The following is a 19,021-nucleotide window of genomic DNA, read 5'->3' on the forward strand; positions in this document are numbered from 1 at the left end:
TTTCACTATACTGGAAAGTTAATTGTTTGTGCAAAAATATAGTGGTGCAATTGTTAGAAACAAAATGAATGAATGAATGAATTTTATGCTGTACTTCATAAAATGAAAACATTTCAATTAAGATTTTGCACATAAACATGAGTGATATTGAGCTTGGTAAGTAAGGTTTTTTATCTAAATGAGGAAAAGGAAAACTATTCACAATAGGGTAATAGAGAAATGTCATAAACTATTCTTCTACAAGTTTAGGTTGACATACCAACCCTGACCCATCTTGAACAGATATGACCTCAGTAGTCCATGCCCTATCAAGTTCCAAGCTAGGTTGCAGTGCTGGCTATTAATCAAAGTTGATCATCATCATCATCTTTATGTCTATCTATCTGTTTGTCATAAAGCATTGGAATATCATGTCCCATGTCAACATTTTTAATAGGGATGTGCGAATCCATTCTGTTTTCATTCTATTTTGAATTTCAGGTGCTCCCCATTCTGTTTTTGGGAAGATTCCAGGAGATTATGAAGGGGGGGGGGGGGGTCATTCAGATTCATAATTTGGAATACTGAGTTCCCAAATTATCTTCCCTAATACTGAGTTCCCAACTAATCTTCCCAAAAACAGACTGGGGGGGGATTCGAAAACAGAATGAAAACAGAACTGATTCTGTGCTATTTCGCACACCCCTAATTTTTAGGACTTTATTTTTTGTTTCTATCCAACTTGCAGGGCTTTCAACTTGCAGATGAAAAGCTGAAATTCCAGACAATATCTTTCCTTGAATGATAAAGGGGGCTGCTATAACTCATGAGTAAATCATAGCGAATATCTCAAAATCTGACAGCATGTTTTTGTTGTTGAAGTTCTGGTTACTGCACATTAAGATGTCATGAAACCCTATAGCTCAGGCTTGATTCCTTGATACTAAAGAATGAGCGTCATTTATGCACTTCTCCATGAAATACTGTTTTGACACAAGTGTTAGTAATAATTCATTTGGAACAATAATAATAATATAATAATAATAACTTTATATTTATATCCCACTCCCATCTCCCCAGAGGGGACTCGGGGCGGCTCACATGGGGACAAGCCCAGTTCCAAAATACAATAAAATACAGCATAATTAAACCAATGTAAAACAGGTAAAATAGTATAATCATACAAACCAGCATAAAATATCAACATAAAACAATGTAAGGCTGTGGTCACACTATTAACCATCTGAAGGGAACATGCACCTCCCTTGTTCATCAGTTTAATCTTCTACTGTAATCAGTCTGGAATTCCATTGGCATTCCATGTCTGGAATGCCATGTCTGGAAGTGGTGAGTAGATGTAGTAATAAAAATAATTTTTAAAATGCACAGAAAGTGTAAATCCTAGAATGATGACTTGTTGGCATCTACACTTATTCCCGTTCTGGATGGGTATAACATTCAGATTGTCAAAGATTCAGGCTGGATCTACACAGTCAAGTAACACAGTTTAAACTACATTATCTAATCTGTATAAACTTATATAATGCAGTTCAAACTACATTATATGGGGCTGCATCAATACTTCTAAATTTTGCAGTGGAGAGTTGATTAGCCTCCATGCATCCACAAAATGCACACAGGCTAATGTGATTTAACCCAGAGTAAGCTGCTTAATACATCTGCACTCTAGATTAAAAACACACACTGGAAAGTCTGAATCCTATTCCAGGATTTGGACCTTCCCCTGTGTTGGGACAGTGGGGACAGCCATCCCTGATCCTTAAGCGGGATCCAAAATTGTGTCCCTACAGCCACCCCATGCTCCCAGGGCTCAGACAGCCCAGAGAGGTGAGATGGGAATCCTTTTTTGGCCTCTGCACCCTTGATTTTCCTCTGGAGAAGAAAAAAAGCCCTTACAATATGATAGCAAACTTTTTCCTGGTTTTGTGTCATGTGACCGACAAAGGACCCTGGGAATAGCAGAAGGGGGAAAATTGGTGGTGCAGGGAGGATGGAAACAGCCCATGCCCAGTCCCAACAAACCAGCTTTGGCATGACTGCGCTGTCAGGTAGGTGTCCTATCACCGAGGCAGTTCAAGACACCCTTCTGTGGCCTTGATAGGGCTTAGAACTGGCATTTTTCATGCCGATTCTAAGCCCCATTTTCTGCTTATGTAGAAGAACCATAGGTCAATACAGTTCAAATTGAATTATTTGACAGTGTAGATCCAGCCTTAGGCAGACATTAAAGAAAGTCAAATGCTTTGCCATCATGTGAAGGCAGTCTAAGAGAAAACGTTTTTTAAATGTTAGATCTAACTCTGAACTGCTGTTCTAGACCTTAATACTTGGGATTACACCAGTAAACAATATTTTGAAAACAGAAAAATTGCCCTGTCTTGGAACTGACAGGGATCAAATTGAGGATTAACCAAAGCAGACAATATATTTAGCACATTTTGGTGAGTGTCAGAACACATATCATACCATGTAATTTACTTATGTATATATTTTGCATTTAGCACACTTTGTTTTGTCATTGGTACTATTTGTACTGGCATAATTTGATTGTCAAGATCCATATTTCTAAAAAAAAGACCCAATTCTGTAAGGAAGAACAGGTTAATGCAGGAGTGAGAGTTATATGGATTTCATTGGACTGCAATTTTTGTCTAAGGCCGATAAGAGTTCAAATTACACAAATGAGTGCAATTTTAAAAAATGTTCCTTCCACATAAAATATTTTTCCTTAAAATATGAATACTTGCCAGCTCAGTTTCCTACATGTTTGGACCACAGTATCCCATACTCTCTAGCAAAAAAAACCCCCAATATAATCTATCTGAAGACAAAACCTCTTAATGACCAATGCTTAAATCCAATTAACTATATAATCAAATGGCTGTCATTGGTTCTGTTTATTGCTGTACTGCGCAGCATTTACTTCAGTTTTCCAAAAAACATACCCTTACGTCTTTTGATTTCCAGATGGTATTTTTAGACAGAAGGTAAAAATGCCTGCCTTGTAATTCTTCCCTTTTCAAGCCCTTTCTGAGATTTTCCACTTCACCCAAATTCTACAACTGATTTTTTGGGCCATTTAAATTTTGATTCATACTCTTGGAATGTCATCTCCATTTTGATAGGAAAATCCTGCTGAACTCTTTAGATGTGTTAAAATATTGTAATGGCCTAGTTGTTGGTACTCACTGCCAGACACACAACTGTATAAAGCCTAAGCTCTAAGTTTTATCATGAAGGGGGAACAACATTTTAATGAATTCTTTATTATACTTCCAAGAATGAAAAGTTAGGGGTTGTGAATTTCTTTTGCCATATATGCCAAAATAACTTCACCTAGCTTATGGGTAATTTCAACTTGACTGGACCATGAGGATGGAAGTAATATTAGGAAAAATGCTGGAAACCTTGTCTTCTCAAGAGTTTGCAAACGTAATGAGAAAAAGCAGGCATTGCATTTTAACAATTCAGGACATATTCTTTGTGAAAAATACATGTTGGTTTTCTTTTGTTTTGGAGCAGAAAGCAACATTTTGTCACATATAATGTGTTTCCAACATCAAAAGCATCTCATATTTTCCTGTTCATAAGACAGTTGTTTTCTTTGCAGAAAAGAAGAACAGTGCGAACATAATTCATCAGGTCTTTTATTTAGAGTGGAAGGCATGCACATGTGAAAGGACCACCAGGCCAGGCAAGTATTGCACAAGTAAACAAAATATTTTGGGTCTTCGCAACATTTCCAAGATGTATCCATGGACTGATTTGTTTTCGTTCACCAACCTCCACTTTTGTAATAATTTAAATTTCTGGGATATAAAATTACTTTGCCCCCTTCACTCTTAGGGGGTCTGTTAACCAAGGCACATCTATACTGTTGCTTGTCTCGTGCTTATAGACCCATTGAATCAGTGGGATTTGAATGTGTTAAGTCATCATTCAGCAACCGATAATGTGGGTTTCTTCTTGTAGGCATTAAATATCTTGGGAAGGTTACTAGGTTTTCAAAATGCCATCAAGTTACAGTTAAAGCCCTTAACTTGCAGTGTCAACAGTCAGGAAGTAGCTATCATAACAAGTTTGAGTTCTAATGAAAATATTTATATAAATTAATTTAACCATGTTTGTCCACATTCATAACTTACAGGATCCTCATATTTATGTCTTCATGAAGATCTCATCTCATTCAATTTATATAAAATAAAATTCTCCAATAAAAACATTTCTAATAACAAAGGACACATGCCAATCCTATAAATGGCAAACTTTCTGGCCATATGTGTTGTCAAAGGCTTTCATGGCCGGGATCACAGGGTTGTTGTATGTTTTCTGGGCTGTATGGCCATGTTCCAGAAGTATTCTCTCCTGACGTTTCGCCCACATCGATGGCAGGCATCCTCAGAGGCTGTGAGGTATGGAGAAACTCCATACCTCACTACCTCTGAGGATGCCTGCCATACATGTGGGCGAAACGTCAGGAGAGAATACTTCTGGAACATGGCCATACAGCCCGGAAAACATACAACAACCCTGTTTCTGGCCATAAAACAAAGGGAACCCCTTATAAAATTTGGACCCTGGATTTATCTCTCAGCATGTTCATGGCCATATTAGTTGAGGGATTTGGGGGGGCTATAGTTTAAAAGTAACATTTCCAAACTCTCTTTTAGCCTATGTTCTATACTTTATATCATTTGTAAATTTCTTCATTATGGTTTCTATTTATCTACAAGTTATGTTTTGGATCTGATACCCTGAGCTGAATCTATTCAATACATGGATCAGATTTAGAAATTGTAAATTTAAAAAGTGATGCAGTTCTTGTGCATGTTTCATTTGACTGGAGCATATTGCTGATATTTGCTGATGGTTGCAGAGCACTGCTGGAAATGAAAACGAAGAAGTTGATGGCAACTGTATATGTGGATTAAGGCGTGAAAGACGAGTCAAAGTCAGTGAGAAACAGATCCTCATTGCAATCGGTGATACAGCGGATGCTTATCGCCCTGCAAACATGTCTGATCAAATAAAGGATGGGTCAGATAAACATCTTCAGGAATCACCAGCAGTGTGGAAAGCAGCAGATTACTCTCCTCAAAACTGTCATTCCCAAGTAGACCCACAAGAGGGCAGAGAGGATCCATGTGAAACTAGCCCAGAAGATCAGACATTAGGAACAGAGAGTAAAAATGAAAATCTTGTGCAGCTGGATCCAGCGGGAGACTGGGAAGATACAGGGACCATCCCAAAGGATTTTCGAAAAACTGATGCAGCCTTGGATGGGTGTGAGTCCCACACAATCGAGGGAAAGAACAGAGATCATTTGGTAGCAACTCAGGAAAAAGAAGACAGCAAAGATCCTTTTGCTCTGGGCTCAGGAATTTCCAAAGAAACTTTGCGGGAGTTGAAATACCTGCTGAGGGAGAGTCCACTCCTGAGTACCAGGACCAGAAACAGTAGGAAAATCAGTGGGACTTCTTTCCATATACCTCTGATGAAGTCTACTGATAAGCAAGGCCAGGGCATGGAAATGTTAAATCCACGTTTAAGGGGAGGTGACCAGAAAGTCCCTCCTATGCACAGACATGGAGGAAAGCAAGAAGGCAGGGTGCCATTAGTTCATATCTCTGCTGGGATGGATGAGCATCAATCTCAGACTGATGATCTGAAGGATCCTACTGAGAAACACCAGACAACTTCCCCAAATGCAGACAGCATTCCAGGACCTAAAATTGATGTTGCAGTTGGTAAGTATGTTAAGTCTCCATCTTCAATATGCTTGTATGGCAGGGTGGGACATGTGGACCTGCCATATGTCATTGGACTGCAACTCCCATCCACCGTAGGATTATGTGAGGTTAAATAAAAAATAAAATATATGTAAAACTTTATTTGTATATTACTCTATCTCCCCCGAAGAGAATCAGGGCAGTTTCCAACGTAGGTAAAGCATTCAATTACCAACACAAAATATACAACACACAACCATAATAAAATAACATATTTACTATTAATACAACATACAACAAAACAGATCCAGTGCTGATCCACTGGGTGAAATTCAACTGTCAATGGACAACAGTTCAAATGATGGATTAGGAATCCATTAGACTAGGATTTGAGCCTCTGTTGGCATGGAACCCACTGGGTGACCTTAGGCAGGTCACATTCTCTCACCCTCAGAGAAAAGCAACGGCAACCTCCCCAAACAAATCTTGCTAATAAAAACCCATGATAAGGATGTCTTAAGGTTGCCTTAAATCAGAAATGACTTGAAGACACACGACAAATAACATAGCACAGTAATCCAACAACATCTAGTGGCCCACATTCACCACTGCTTCTTTAAGAGACTATTAATAAAATTGATTTGTGTGTTTCTTTCTCTGTTTATAAGATCCATACATGGGTTAGAAGGAACAAGGGCAGAAAAATCACTATAAACTAATAACACAACATTAAATCTATTGTTCAAACAACAAAGCAAAGTCATTATAAAGTAGCAGTGGTAGAACCAAACAATCTTGCAGGCAATGGTAGTGATGGCTCTTATGTACCATACAGAAAGATCTGTTGTTTACACGATGCCCCACAGCTTATACTATGAAATAATTACAGCTCCCCAAGTCTTCCCAAAAAGAGTGCCACCAAATGTGAGCAACAAACTACTGGAGTGAATAGCAAAAAGTACCAAATGTTGGTTTAAATGTGGCTGGTGATTACGTCAATGGTGTTTAGCAATTTGTCACTGAAATTCAATACTGCCAGATTTTCAGTAGTGGGGTGATGAGTTTGGCGATAGTCCATGACAAAGGGGAGAACTGGACCTTGAACCTTCTGAAGTTGTCCATCGCTGTTCTGCTTATATTTTATTTACTATGAACTCAGTAAAGTGTGGAAAACTATCAGATATAAGTGCCCTGGTCTTATTTAATAATTACACTGAGTTGTTCACTACAGTTAGAATATTTCTTCCTTTCAAAGTCAACATGATATTAATTTCCTGCCACTAATAGTATGCTTCCTGTTGCAAATAACATGTTTTTTGTGGGGTGTGGGGAGAGGTTTGGGTGGATTTTTGTCAGTGTCATTGATGTCTTATTTCAGTGAAACATGAAACATTCTCTGGGACAAAATGGTTTCCATCCCCTCATACATCAGAAAATAATTATGCACATGAATTTTATTAACACAAACAACATGACATTTGTTTTTGCCCTCAGACAGAGGTTCCTACTGAGTCAACAGCTTTGAAAAGCATTTAGATTTGTTGACTCAACCTCCTCCCCTGCCCCCCGGGTTTGGAGATGATCACGATTTGTATAGTAAAAATTGCTTCTCTATAACCCTAATGCTTAAAGCAATTATTCCTACGGGAGGGCTTGAATTCAAAACCACGGTGAAAGAAATGAAGAGGAAGCAGAGAATACATGCCTATAGCTCAATGAAGCAACTCAAAGCTGTTAGGAATGCCAATGCATCTCCGTTAATTAGGTTTCTGGGAAATAATTAACAATTGAATGAAATTATTAGTTTGGATTAAGTTAATAAACTAAATATTAATGCTATCATCACATGATGGATTAATCTGGATTACTACTTGCTTTTAAAATAACTGTAGTGCATTGATCTCGGGAAGTAGTAAAAACTAAAGATATTGTACTTTGGACATGAGATGATACACAGTCCAACCAAAAAAATTCTTGGTGTCTTGGATTATAGGCTTGTTTTCTGGGTGGGGAGTTATTTGGGGTGCTGATTCATAAAACTGCATTGGATAGATCATGATTATCATTATTTTCTGTGGGTGAGCAGATGGCATGTATTCTGTATCTGAAAAACTAGAGCTGAAGGTAAACCTGGTACCATTTTTGGAATCAGCAGGTCAAATATACCCAGAACCTGGGCTAACATTTAAGGCACCAAAATGTGCTTTGGCCAGGGTAATGCTTGGTAAAATGGAAGGCAGTGGGAAAAGAGGAAAGTCATATTACAGATATATATATATATATATATATATATATATATATATATATATATATATATATACACACACACACACACACACACACACACACACACACACACACACACACACTCAGTCAAGGAAAACCATGACCCTGAGAATGCAAGACCTAACCAAGGCTATTAATACCATATCTTGGGAGGGGGGTGTTTCTTGTGTGCAAAGTTGACATTAGTTAAAGCTAAATTGATGGCAATTAATGAAATGAAAAGCATTGTCCTTCCCTTCTTTACACCTCTGCTAGCTAGAATAAACCTCTTGGTGAGGGTTCAGTTCTGTGATGGGAGCTTTAGACCTCTGCAAATGCTTGATGAAATATTATATTAATTACCCTTAAAGCTGTAAAACTAATGCACAGGATTGTGTTGTGTATTTTGGGATTTTTGAACTGTAGACCTAAGAATCACTCAAACCAGCATGCAATCCAAGACCATTTGCCAATTCCAGCAAGTATAAGACAATTGAATTAATGGAATTTACAAGATTGTTGTAAATGGTATCCATCTTTGATATCATGTTCATTGACTGTAGTTAATGGATGTAGGCCTGAAAAGTTACTTTTCCAACCTCTGATCCCAGAGCACAAGAATGAGAGTATTATTGTTTTTCTGCTATTGCATTGAAGTTCATATTGTGGAAATAGATACGGTTTTCCTCCCATCTATAGACCTGTATCAGCAGAGTTTCTTAAAGCCCCCCCCCCTTTTCCTTCTCTTCCTCCATCATCCTATAATCCATGTAGCATCCACCAGATTTGTAACAAATGACAGTGTGCCTTATGGGTGCTTAGTCAGAAGTAAGTGCCGTAATGTGTACTCCCCCAGTTAGGAAGCATGTTTAGGATTGCAGTCATATTCATTGATTTTCTCTCACTTTTTAGAAGTGATGCATTTCCTACCCGATCTGTGTAGGCTGCTAGGTTGTGATCTGTATTCAGCCTTAAGATATGTTCTGCCTCTTCTAACATGGAACTAAATGCATGTTGCATTTCTCAGAGCAAGCCACATATAAATAACTCTGTGGAGGATTCTGTGCTGTGTAGGGATGGGAAGATGAAAAATGATATTAAGAAATATTAGTTCTTGCATAGAAAATGCTGCAATTGGGAATTAAGGTTCACCCATACTACAGAATTAATGCAGCTTGGCATTACTTTAATTACCATGGCTCAATGCTACAGAATCCTGGAATTTGTAATTTTTCAAGTTCTATTGGGTTTTTTTTCTGCCAAAGAGTGCAGGTGCCTCAACAAACTACAAATCCCAGTATTTCACAGCATTGATCTATGGCAGTTAAAGCAGTTTCAAAATGCATTAATTCTACAGTGTATAACTAACCTTTCTGGATTGATGTAATTGATTTGCAGGAAACCCTGTTTTCTACGCAGGAAAGAATATGTCTGTGTAGAAATATTATTTTATGCACAGAAAATATTTCCTGAATATCATGTTGTTTTATTTCTGTACAAATGAACCATGTATCAATTTTTTTTCATAAAAGAAATCCAGAATTGTGAATAGACAGTTTTCAAAGACTTCCTAGCTGTGGAAGGAAAATAGCTGACATTTCCTGTTACTTCATTCAAGAAGGCAATTACTGAATAATTACATCTCTATTGCTGTGTAGAGAAGGCATGACAACACTGGTGACTTTCAACTTTGACTGAAAAAGATTGTATTTCCATTTTTTTAGAAGAATACAGTGATAAACCTGATGTAAAGATTGCTGGCAATCGTATTCCTCTTCAGTTGATCTCTGAAATTGAACACATTAAAGAACAGATGGCCAGAGACAACATTCATGTTGTCAGGTTTGAAGCAACAGACCTTCACGGAGTGTCAAGATCAAAGAGCATCCCTTCTCGCTTTTTCCGGGTATGTTGTTTGTATCTTTTGCAAGACTTCTGCATTTCTTGATTCTAAGCAAGCAATACACCACATAAGCCTTTATCACATGCAATTCACTTAAAGTTTACCACAAATAATTATTATTTAATTTTTCAAGTACCTCTAAGGATTTTAGCTTATTTAACCACCCTCCCACTACATAACCAGTCATTCATCAGCCTTTGCACAATTGCAAAAATAATTAACCAGTCAAGATTGGTTTTCTTAGCATATCCAAGAATCTTCTTCTGCTGATATATTCTTTTTACTTTGACTCCATCCACACAGATGCTGTTTTATTTGACATCTGCAAATTACAAAAGAATACCAAAAGCCAATAATAAAAGAAACAAAAATGATTGCATGATGGCTTAATAATAAAATTGGCCAAGCTGGTAAGCCAATGAATGAGGCTAAGATGTTGGAATTTTGGGTACAGAAAGTAGTGATCTCAAAGAGCCTTTTTATATGATTCTCAGCATGGCCGGTGCATATATTACACTTCAGCTTTAACCTTGTCATGAATATTTCAGGTTTCAGTTTGTGATCATTGCAAAACGTATGCCAGGATGACTGTAAATGTAATGGAGCTTGTTGTTTTTTTCTCTCTTTTATGCTGAAGTTCCTCTGAAACTAAACAGCAACTGCAGGATTGTTGCTGTTGTTTTTACCTCTAGGTCTTAAGTCCATTTTCTTAGACTGATGCCATTTAGGGGAGAAATAAACTCTTTTCTCAGGAGTTTAATGCTCATGGAAGATGGCAGAGTAATATCAAAATTTTTTCCTGTTGTTCCTTCAAAGTGAGGGATACCTAACTTAGATTTCTCCAAACGATCTGCATTTTAAAATGAAGACAGTATGGAAAGATAAATCACTTGGTTGTTAGTCCCTTCTGAGATCATGAATGGAAAGTTGGGAAACAAATCCTAGTAAGTGGAAAAGTGGGGAAAAGATCTTGGTAAACAAGTTGATTTGTGACAATTAAACAAGCCACATAAAAGCAGTTTACAATGAAGGATAAACTCCTGAGTTAGGGAACTAGGATTTAAGCAATTTGTTTTAGAATGAAAGCTATTCATTAACATGAGTACTGTAGTCCAGGTCTGTGATCATCCATTGGAGATCCAGGGGCTATTACCAGCCAATTTCCACATCTCTAGACTGGGACATTTTAAAAGCAGCTGAAAATGTGAGATGAAAAAGAATTAATTGGAGTAGTTGGGTGTATGTAAGAATAGCTGTATTTTGAAAGATGTCCTCCCTCTAGCTGTAGTTCATGATATTGTCTGTTCTCCTTGTACACCACATGCTTTTGAATGAATGGTAGGATGAATATAAGCCATGTCATCTAAAACAGATCTTGAAACATTATGGTTTCAGGCAGGATCTTTCTTAGCCCAGCTTTGAATCCCTGGTGATCTTTCTGAGAAGTATTAACCAATCCAGTCTCCTTAGTATTGAGAAATCAGATGCGACCCAATGTGTTCACTGTGGTTGTTTGATACTGGATGTAAATTGAAAGATTCAGAGAAATGAACCAAAATCTAGAAAATGAGATTGCATGCTTTTTGACTCCCTGACCACAGCACCTTCTCATTTGTTGAATGCTTCTATGGATGTTTGTATGTGTGCTATCATGGGGCACTCAATAACTCTAAAGGAACATTCAGACCCACAAAGTACAATGTGAAATTTCTCTATGGGAATATTGCTGTCATCTCTCATTTTGAAGTCTTGCCTAGAATGTGAACCCACAAAGGCATAAAAACGATTAGGGATGAAATTGTAATAATACATTATCTCTACAGTGTTCTAATGTCTAAAGCACCATTGTCTGCTCTTCCTCCCTGTCTATAGACCAAAGCAATCCATGGTGTCTCCATGCCCAGAGGTTATCTCGAGCTGACCCTGAATCCTACGATTAGTGAAATAAAACAGATAACTGCAAGCAATTTCAACTGTGACATAATCCTGAGTCCAGATTTATCAACTTTTCGGGTGTTACCATGGGCTGAAGAAACTGCAAGGGTGATATGTGATTCCTTCACTGTAATGGGCAACCCTCTATTGACTTCACCCAGACACATTGCCAAACAACAGCTGATGCAGCTCCGAGACAGTGGCTTTGCTTTGTATTCCAGCTTCACTTATGAGTTCTGTATTTATGGCATTGCTGAAATTGTAAATTCAAAGACAATATCTTTCCCTGCTGCAACCATCCTAAGTAACCATGACCAGTCTTTCATCCAGGACCTCATTGATGGAATGTATCATGCTGGGGCAAACATTGAGAGCTTCTCCTCTTCTACAGGACCTGGGCAAATGGAGATCTCCCTCCACCCAGAGTTTGGCATCGGGGCAGCTGACAATGCCTTCACTTTCCGAACAGGCATCAAGGAAGTGGCTAAAAAGTATAACTACATTGCCACCTTTTTCACAGAGAATGGATTTTGCAACTCGGGCATCTTCTCTCATAGTCTTTGGGACAGCAATGGGCAGGATAATTTGTTTTCTATTGGTCCTGGAGGTCCAGAGTTCACTGACATAGGAAAGAGCTGGTTTGCTGGACTACTGGTGCATGCAGCAGCTCTCAGTTGCCTAATGGCTCCAACCACTAGTTGCCGTAAACGCTACTATGCATACAGCAAGGATTCAAAGGACACTGTTGTTGCCAAATGGGCATGTAATGATAACAGCTGTGCATTTAATCTCAAAAGCCATGGGGAAAGAGGACCTCGTATAGAAAACAAGCTGGGCTCATCTACAGCAAATCCCTATTTGGTGTTGTCAGCTACAATTGCAGCAGGCCTGGATGGCATTAGGAGAGGGCTCAGCTTTCAAGAAGGCTCAGAAGAAACTGAGGGCTCTGCTTCTTTGAAACCATCAACCATTCCTCTGAAGCTGGAAGATGCTCTTGTTGCGCTTCAGGCAGATGAGTGTATCAGGAAAGCCTTGGGTGACAACTTTGTCCGATATTTTGTTGCCATGAAACAGTATGAGATGGAAACAGAAGAAATGGATGTGGAAAGGAATAAATTTTTTGAGTATTTTATCTAGTATGAGCTAGACAAAAGGTTTGCAGCTGGCTTAGTTTTAAATGACTATGGATGCATCTACAATGGAAGAATTAATCCCTTTTGACACCACTGTATCGGCCATGGCTCAGTGTTATGGAATCTTGGAATTTGGAGTTTGGTAAGACACCAGCACTCTTTAGCAGAGACGGCTAAAGACCCTGTAAAACTACAACTTCTATCATTCTATAGCATTGCATCATGGCACTATGATATCAAACTGCATTCATTCTATAGTGCAAATGCATTTTAAGAGCTTGAATTAGGAATCAACAAATCCCAATTTCTAATCTCACACCTTCCACAATCTCAGTAGGTGGTATCCATCAGGACCTCTTCTCGTTGCTTCAGGTTCTCACATACAATTTGGAGGGTGGGATATAGTAACTGTGATTCTTACAAGCTTCTTGTAAGGATTACAGTGAGATACATATAAAAGCCACCTGAAGATATCAAGTGTTATTATTGTTTCTTGGTAGATAGCTTTAATTTTACAGAATTTTTAATGTGGATGTGTATTTCTGTATGCGGCCTTTTTCTGGGCCAAACTAGATGTTCTCTCTCTTGAGACTAATTAATACAGCTACAAATCTTATTTCCCTCCCTAATTAGTTACAGGTAAGGGAGGGTTTTTATCTGAAATGCAGCATGAATGAAGGAGACATTTCTCTTTAGTCCCTAGTTCAATCTAAATAAAATGTCTCCTTCATGGTAAGAACATTTAGATGAAAAATCCACATGTGAACCCTGGTCTGATCACACTGAATTCTAGCCAAGCGTGGTCTTCTCCTCTTGTTAGAGAATAACAAAATAAAAGCTGCATGTAACATACAAAGAGGATGTCTGTGATGCCATCTTCCCTAGACAGCATAACACTGCTATTCAGGAATGCCCTTCTATATTTCTTTTGAGTAGTTATTTGACTCAGATGTTGAGATAAGCCTCATCATTCCTATGATGCTTACTATTTTTAAAATTCCTTGCCCTGATTAGGGTACCTGTACCCAGAGTTCATCCCTTTTTAGGATTTGTTGTCATGACCAATGTGGCAAATCTGATTAAACAAATGCAACCAATGAAAAGGTGCTTGTATGTGAAATCCTGAAACCTTTAAAAATGTATAAAAATGTATTCTCTGAAACAGACATATTCATTTTGTGTTTAGATGCATGTGGTTGCAAAATAGCTCTGTTGCTTTCTCTTTTCTGTTAGTAGAAAGTTTGTATATTCATATATTTATTTAATTTAAAACCTGCCTTTCTCCCAAGATGAGGCCCTGGGCAACCTCTCCTGCCCAACTAGCCATTTCTGTATTAACTCTACCCTCATACTATCTATATTCCAAAATAACAAATCAATGCTGACCTAACACTTTCTAGCTCTCATCTCCACATCTTACATCATACCAAGTGTCAATAACCAACAATTTTCATTGCCTCCCTGTCTGTCTCTTGGCTAGTCACCATTCATTGGCTCAACATTCTAGGCATTTCTTTCCCTTCCCAACACAACCACTTGTATAATGTAACAACAAAAACATTTACATGCAACCATGGAAGAACATTTTTTTTTACTTTGGCTTTCATTCAGTCTTCTCTTCAACATTCAGCACCCCATTTCTAAACTCTTCACAGCAACATGGCTATAATTCACATTATTTTTTCATTTCATCCATCACAACAGAGATAGGAATCATTAGCTGAAAAGAAGAGCACAATTATTTTATATTCATGAATGTTTAGTCTTAAGATTTTTAAATGTATGCCCCCCCCCCCAAGAAACAGTTTTACACCAGAACTAATAGCCATTCTGGCCTATTGGACAGTTTGAATGCATAACCTTCCTAGAGCATGATGTCAAACCTGTGACCCTACAGATGTTTGGGCCTCCAACTCCCAAAGCCCTAGCCAGCTTGTCTAATTGTCAAGAATTCTGGGAGCTGAGGTCCAAAACACATGGAGGGCCACAAGTTTGACACCACTGACCTACAGCCTCAACAGACTAGCAAAATTGCCCATTGTATGATGCCCCTACTTCACTTGCATCATGGAGCCTGCCGGCTGCCATCCCATGATGTTGATTTACTTCTGGTGGGACTCCATACCATAAGTGAAATGGGAGCATGGTAAGCTGCTGTGGCGGCAACATGGGAAGTTTCCTGTACTGCATAGGCAAAAATGGGGGGAAGACAGGTGGTGAATGTTTCTCCCATGGGATGGGGTGAGGTGGAACCCAGGCAATGTGGGGCATGGGGTGATGGGTTCCCCACGGCCCACACTGGGCCCCGACGAATTAGCCACAATGCATGGCGAGTCCCACTCTTAATGTGATGAAATTCCTAGAGTTATATCCTCATGATGGTTTTCTACTCACAAACTCTACATAGCCCCTAGTTTAGGGGACAGGTATATAGGGAGCATGAATGTCCCCCAGACAGCAGACACTGCAATTGACAAGGATCTGTTCCCTTTAAAATCAGAAGCAACTAACTAACATTTTCTTGCATAAGTGCTCTTTTTGTGAGAAGGCCCCTGCATCTGACTGTTGCACTGAAGATTGCTTATGGAAGGAGGCCTGATTGTCAATCAGCTGGTTCCCAAGCAAGAAGGGAATGGACCCCAGTGATTACAGAAGTTGTGTCTTGGTAATAGAACAAAATGGGATTTACTGCCTAGTATTGTAACTATGATGTTGACACATCCATAAACCCTCAACAGGATTCTGGCTGGTATTTAAATAATACAACATAATGAGGAAGGTACTTTATTCTGGGTCATCCATACCATCCTTTCTTCCACATCAATACATAAAACATTAAGGGCAGGAAGCAGCAACAAAATCATTAGCCCACCTTGTTTAACTAAGAGGACAGAAATAAAAGCATTGTTCAGGCTCACCTACGGAATGAATTGGATGTACCTCAATATATGCAGTAAAAGAATCAATGGGGATAAATGGGATCTTTATGCAAGATTGTACATAATGATTAAATGCATAGATATGAACTGTGAGGCCCTCCTGATGTTGTTGGGTTGCAACTTCCATCAACCCAAAGCAATATAATAAATGAAGAAGGACAAAGGGAGTTGAATACTAGAAGTGTCTGGAGGGTGAAATATTCCCTCACCCTGATTTAATTGATTGCTTGCTTATTTCTGATTTAATGAATTATTTGCTTATTCCAAAAATTCAAAATATATTTTCAACTTCCTTTTTTAAATAGCTAATTAGCTATGAATGTTTTGAGGTCCATAGAGGTCAACAGGAGAGGTTTTGGAATGATGCCTTCCCTTCCCTTGTGGTATATCGGGACAAGGCAAGTTGAATACAGATGAATACAGGAGTGCCTAGGGCCTAAGGACACATTACTATGGACCTTTGTTTATTTCCACTTCCTTTGGAATTTTGCTTATTTCCACTTCCCTCTACCAGAGTAGATTTGGGAAGGTGTTCCAGGAACAACAGCTGGAAGAAGAAATGGGAAGAACTTGTCTCTCCTATCTTCTACCTGAAATAGCGTCCTGGAAGCCGGCCTCCACTCTTGGGATACTCTCAAAGTAAGACCAAAGCACATGCATCTAAAGAGAAGATTTAATTAATAACACGTAAACATTGACAAAAAGAGCAACAAATGCATGCCTTGGGTTATATACTAGAAATTTTTTTCCCTTTCCTCATCTAACTTACTACAGGAAGGTTCCTACTGTGTGATGCTAATGATTCCTTTTTTATTTACAAATATAAATATTTTATTGTACAGGATTGGTTTCAATTTAAAGTGTGAAGTTGGTCTGCTTCATTTCATAAGAAGTCACTGGAGATGCTACAAGCAATAAAGGGCACAGCATTTATTATTTAAGCTGCAAAATGATATCTGTCATGCTGCAAGGCTACTGGAAGATATGTCTGAACCTCCAGATTTTGTAGCTTTGCTTAGCCAAAACATATTGATTTTGAAAGTTCAGTATTTCACATATTGGCACTGAGCTTCGAATATTAGCTTATATCATTTGATGCAGTAAAGCCCCTATATAGCAGGGCAATGTTTCTTTTAATCAGCATATCTTTATCTAGAATGTGATATACCCCAATGCCCTTTAATGCCATGCCCTAATGAAAGAATCTGTTCATCTCTGCCATTTTTATACTCTATTAACTTGTATTTACAGAACAGTATTTTAACTCTATTATGTTTAGATTTTTTGGCCAACATGTTACATTTGACAGTCACACAATGTGAAAAAAAATGAGACAATTGCCAAGAGACTGAATTCTGTGAAATTAATGTTGTATTGTTTTCCGGTGAAATCAAGAATTCTATTTCTGCCTGCCATTGAGAAAATCATATTTCTAAATGTTGTTTTTATTACATGTATGCATGCGCACACATTTTTCCCCACGTCCCATAATAGAAAACTGGTACATGGAGTTAATGGGCTAAGAACACTGTTCTTTGGCCTATCAGGAATTTATTGCATGGAGAAGAAGCATTCCACAACCATCATCCCCAAGTGTTTCTGAAGTAGTTCCAACAACTTCTGGATTCCCTTGGTTATTTGTTCTTCATGTATAGACTAGAATAAAATCAGAGGAATTCAAGTATTGTAGACTTTCATAAACCCACTGCTTTACTCCCCCTAATGACCACCACAAGGTTGCTTCTACTATAACCAGAAATGATTGTGTTATTTGCAGTTCCAGAAATGGGTCCAAATATGGCTAACTTTTGAGTAGGGGCTTTGAGGAGTAATGAAGGAGCCCCTGGTGGCTCAATGGGTGAAACCCTTGTGCTGGCAGGACTGCTGACCAACAGGTCAGTAGTTCAAACCCGGGGAGAGTGAGTTGAGCTCCCTCTGTCAGCTCCAAACATCTGGGCAACGTCCTTGCAGATGGCCAATTCTCTCACACCAGAAGTGACTTGCAGTTTCTCAAGTCACCCCTGTTACAAAAAAAGCAGAAATGAAGGCAGGAAAGTACCAACCACCACCTTTTTGTGGGCATGTATGTGTAGACATTCTGTTCTTTTGAGGGCAGTTTTGGATAGCAATTTATTTGGGGATTATAGAAGCTATGGGGAGGTCAGGGTTGCAAAGTGATGCTCATATTTTCCATGTGGCATACTTGCCCCCCCCCCCTTTCCTCACTTTTGCTATATTGGAATTGATTCCTTTCCCCATTTCTATACTCTGCTCCCCTCTCCAAAATCCAATATAGAAGATCAGAACAGATTTTGGAGATGTGTGTTTAAAGGCACAAAAGAGAAAGGAAAGGGAAAGTTCTGCTGTATGACTAGAAGTCCACTCATGTGTTGGTGGCTACCCATTGGATTTTTTCTTCAATTTATAAACAAAACAAAGCAGTGAAATGTTGAAATAAAATAAGGTCACAATCTCTGTATGCCTACATTTATATGGTATTCATAGATGTCACAGCACTTAACAGAAAAGTGCATTTTGACTTGGCTCTACAATGTATTTGCAGAATATCAGATTTATTTGTGAACAAAACAGCTATCAATGAAGTATGAATAAAATGGTGCTTGTTTATCTTGCATCTTCTTCTGAATGTGGTCTGAAGTCTTTCACCTGTTTATAGATCTGAAGAACCATATCACTGAGTTTTTGTCATGTCTATCACACATGCTCCATGCAGTCATGCAGCCACATGACCTGGAGATGTCTATGGACAATGCCGGCTCTTCGGCTTAGAAATGGAGATGAGCACCAACCCCCAGAGTTGGTCACGACTGGACTAAACGTCAGGGGAAACCTTTACCTTTACTTATCACACATATCAAGGATAGCATGTACCTGTTTGGGTCTATGTTGTATGTCATAGGCCACATTTACATTGCAGTTTCAAATGGAATTATATAGCCATTGTATATTCATAAAATGAAGTTCAGTGCAGTTAAATTGCATTATATAAGCTGGTATTGTCCATATAATGCAGTTTCAAACTGCATTATATGGCAGCCATAGACTATCTTATATATGTTTTATCGCTATGGTAAAATTAAATATATGGTTTTAATA

The 19,021-nt window shown here is 38.5% G+C and overlaps 1 protein-coding gene across 1 annotated transcript; it reads left to right on the forward strand.

The window, feature by feature from the left end:
* The first annotated feature begins 4,493 nt into the window (after window positions 1-4,493).
* On the forward strand, window positions 4,494-18,551 carry lgsn (lengsin, lens protein with glutamine synthetase domain). Its single transcript, XM_003230524.4, has 3 exons — window positions 4,494-5,747; window positions 9,719-9,900; window positions 11,770-18,551. Exons 1-3 carry the CDS (start codon window positions 5,015-5,017, stop codon window positions 12,967-12,969), a joined length of 2,115 nt encoding a protein of 704 aa, XP_003230572.3. The 5' UTR covers window positions 4,494-5,014; the 3' UTR covers window positions 12,970-18,551.
* The last annotated feature ends 470 nt before the right edge of the window (window positions 18,552-19,021 follow it).

The sequence above is a fragment of the Anolis carolinensis genome, chromosome 1, assembly GCF_035594765.1.
Source record: "Anolis carolinensis isolate JA03-04 chromosome 1, rAnoCar3.1.pri, whole genome shotgun sequence".
NCBI classification, from domain to species: domain Eukaryota; kingdom Metazoa; phylum Chordata; class Lepidosauria; order Squamata; family Dactyloidae; genus Anolis; species Anolis carolinensis.

Coding starts and splice junctions, on each gene's coding strand:
- lgsn (XM_003230524.4), top strand. CDS start 5,015: ATGTCTGATCAAATAAAGGATGGGTCAGATAAACATCTTCAGGAATCA. Junction 5,748..9,718: donor TAAAATTGATGTTGCAGTTG/GTAAGTATGTTA, acceptor CCATTTTTTTAG/AAGAATACAGTGATAAACCT. Junction 9,901..11,769: donor TCCCTTCTCGCTTTTTCCGG/GTATGTTGTTTG, acceptor CCCTGTCTATAG/ACCAAAGCAATCCATGGTGT.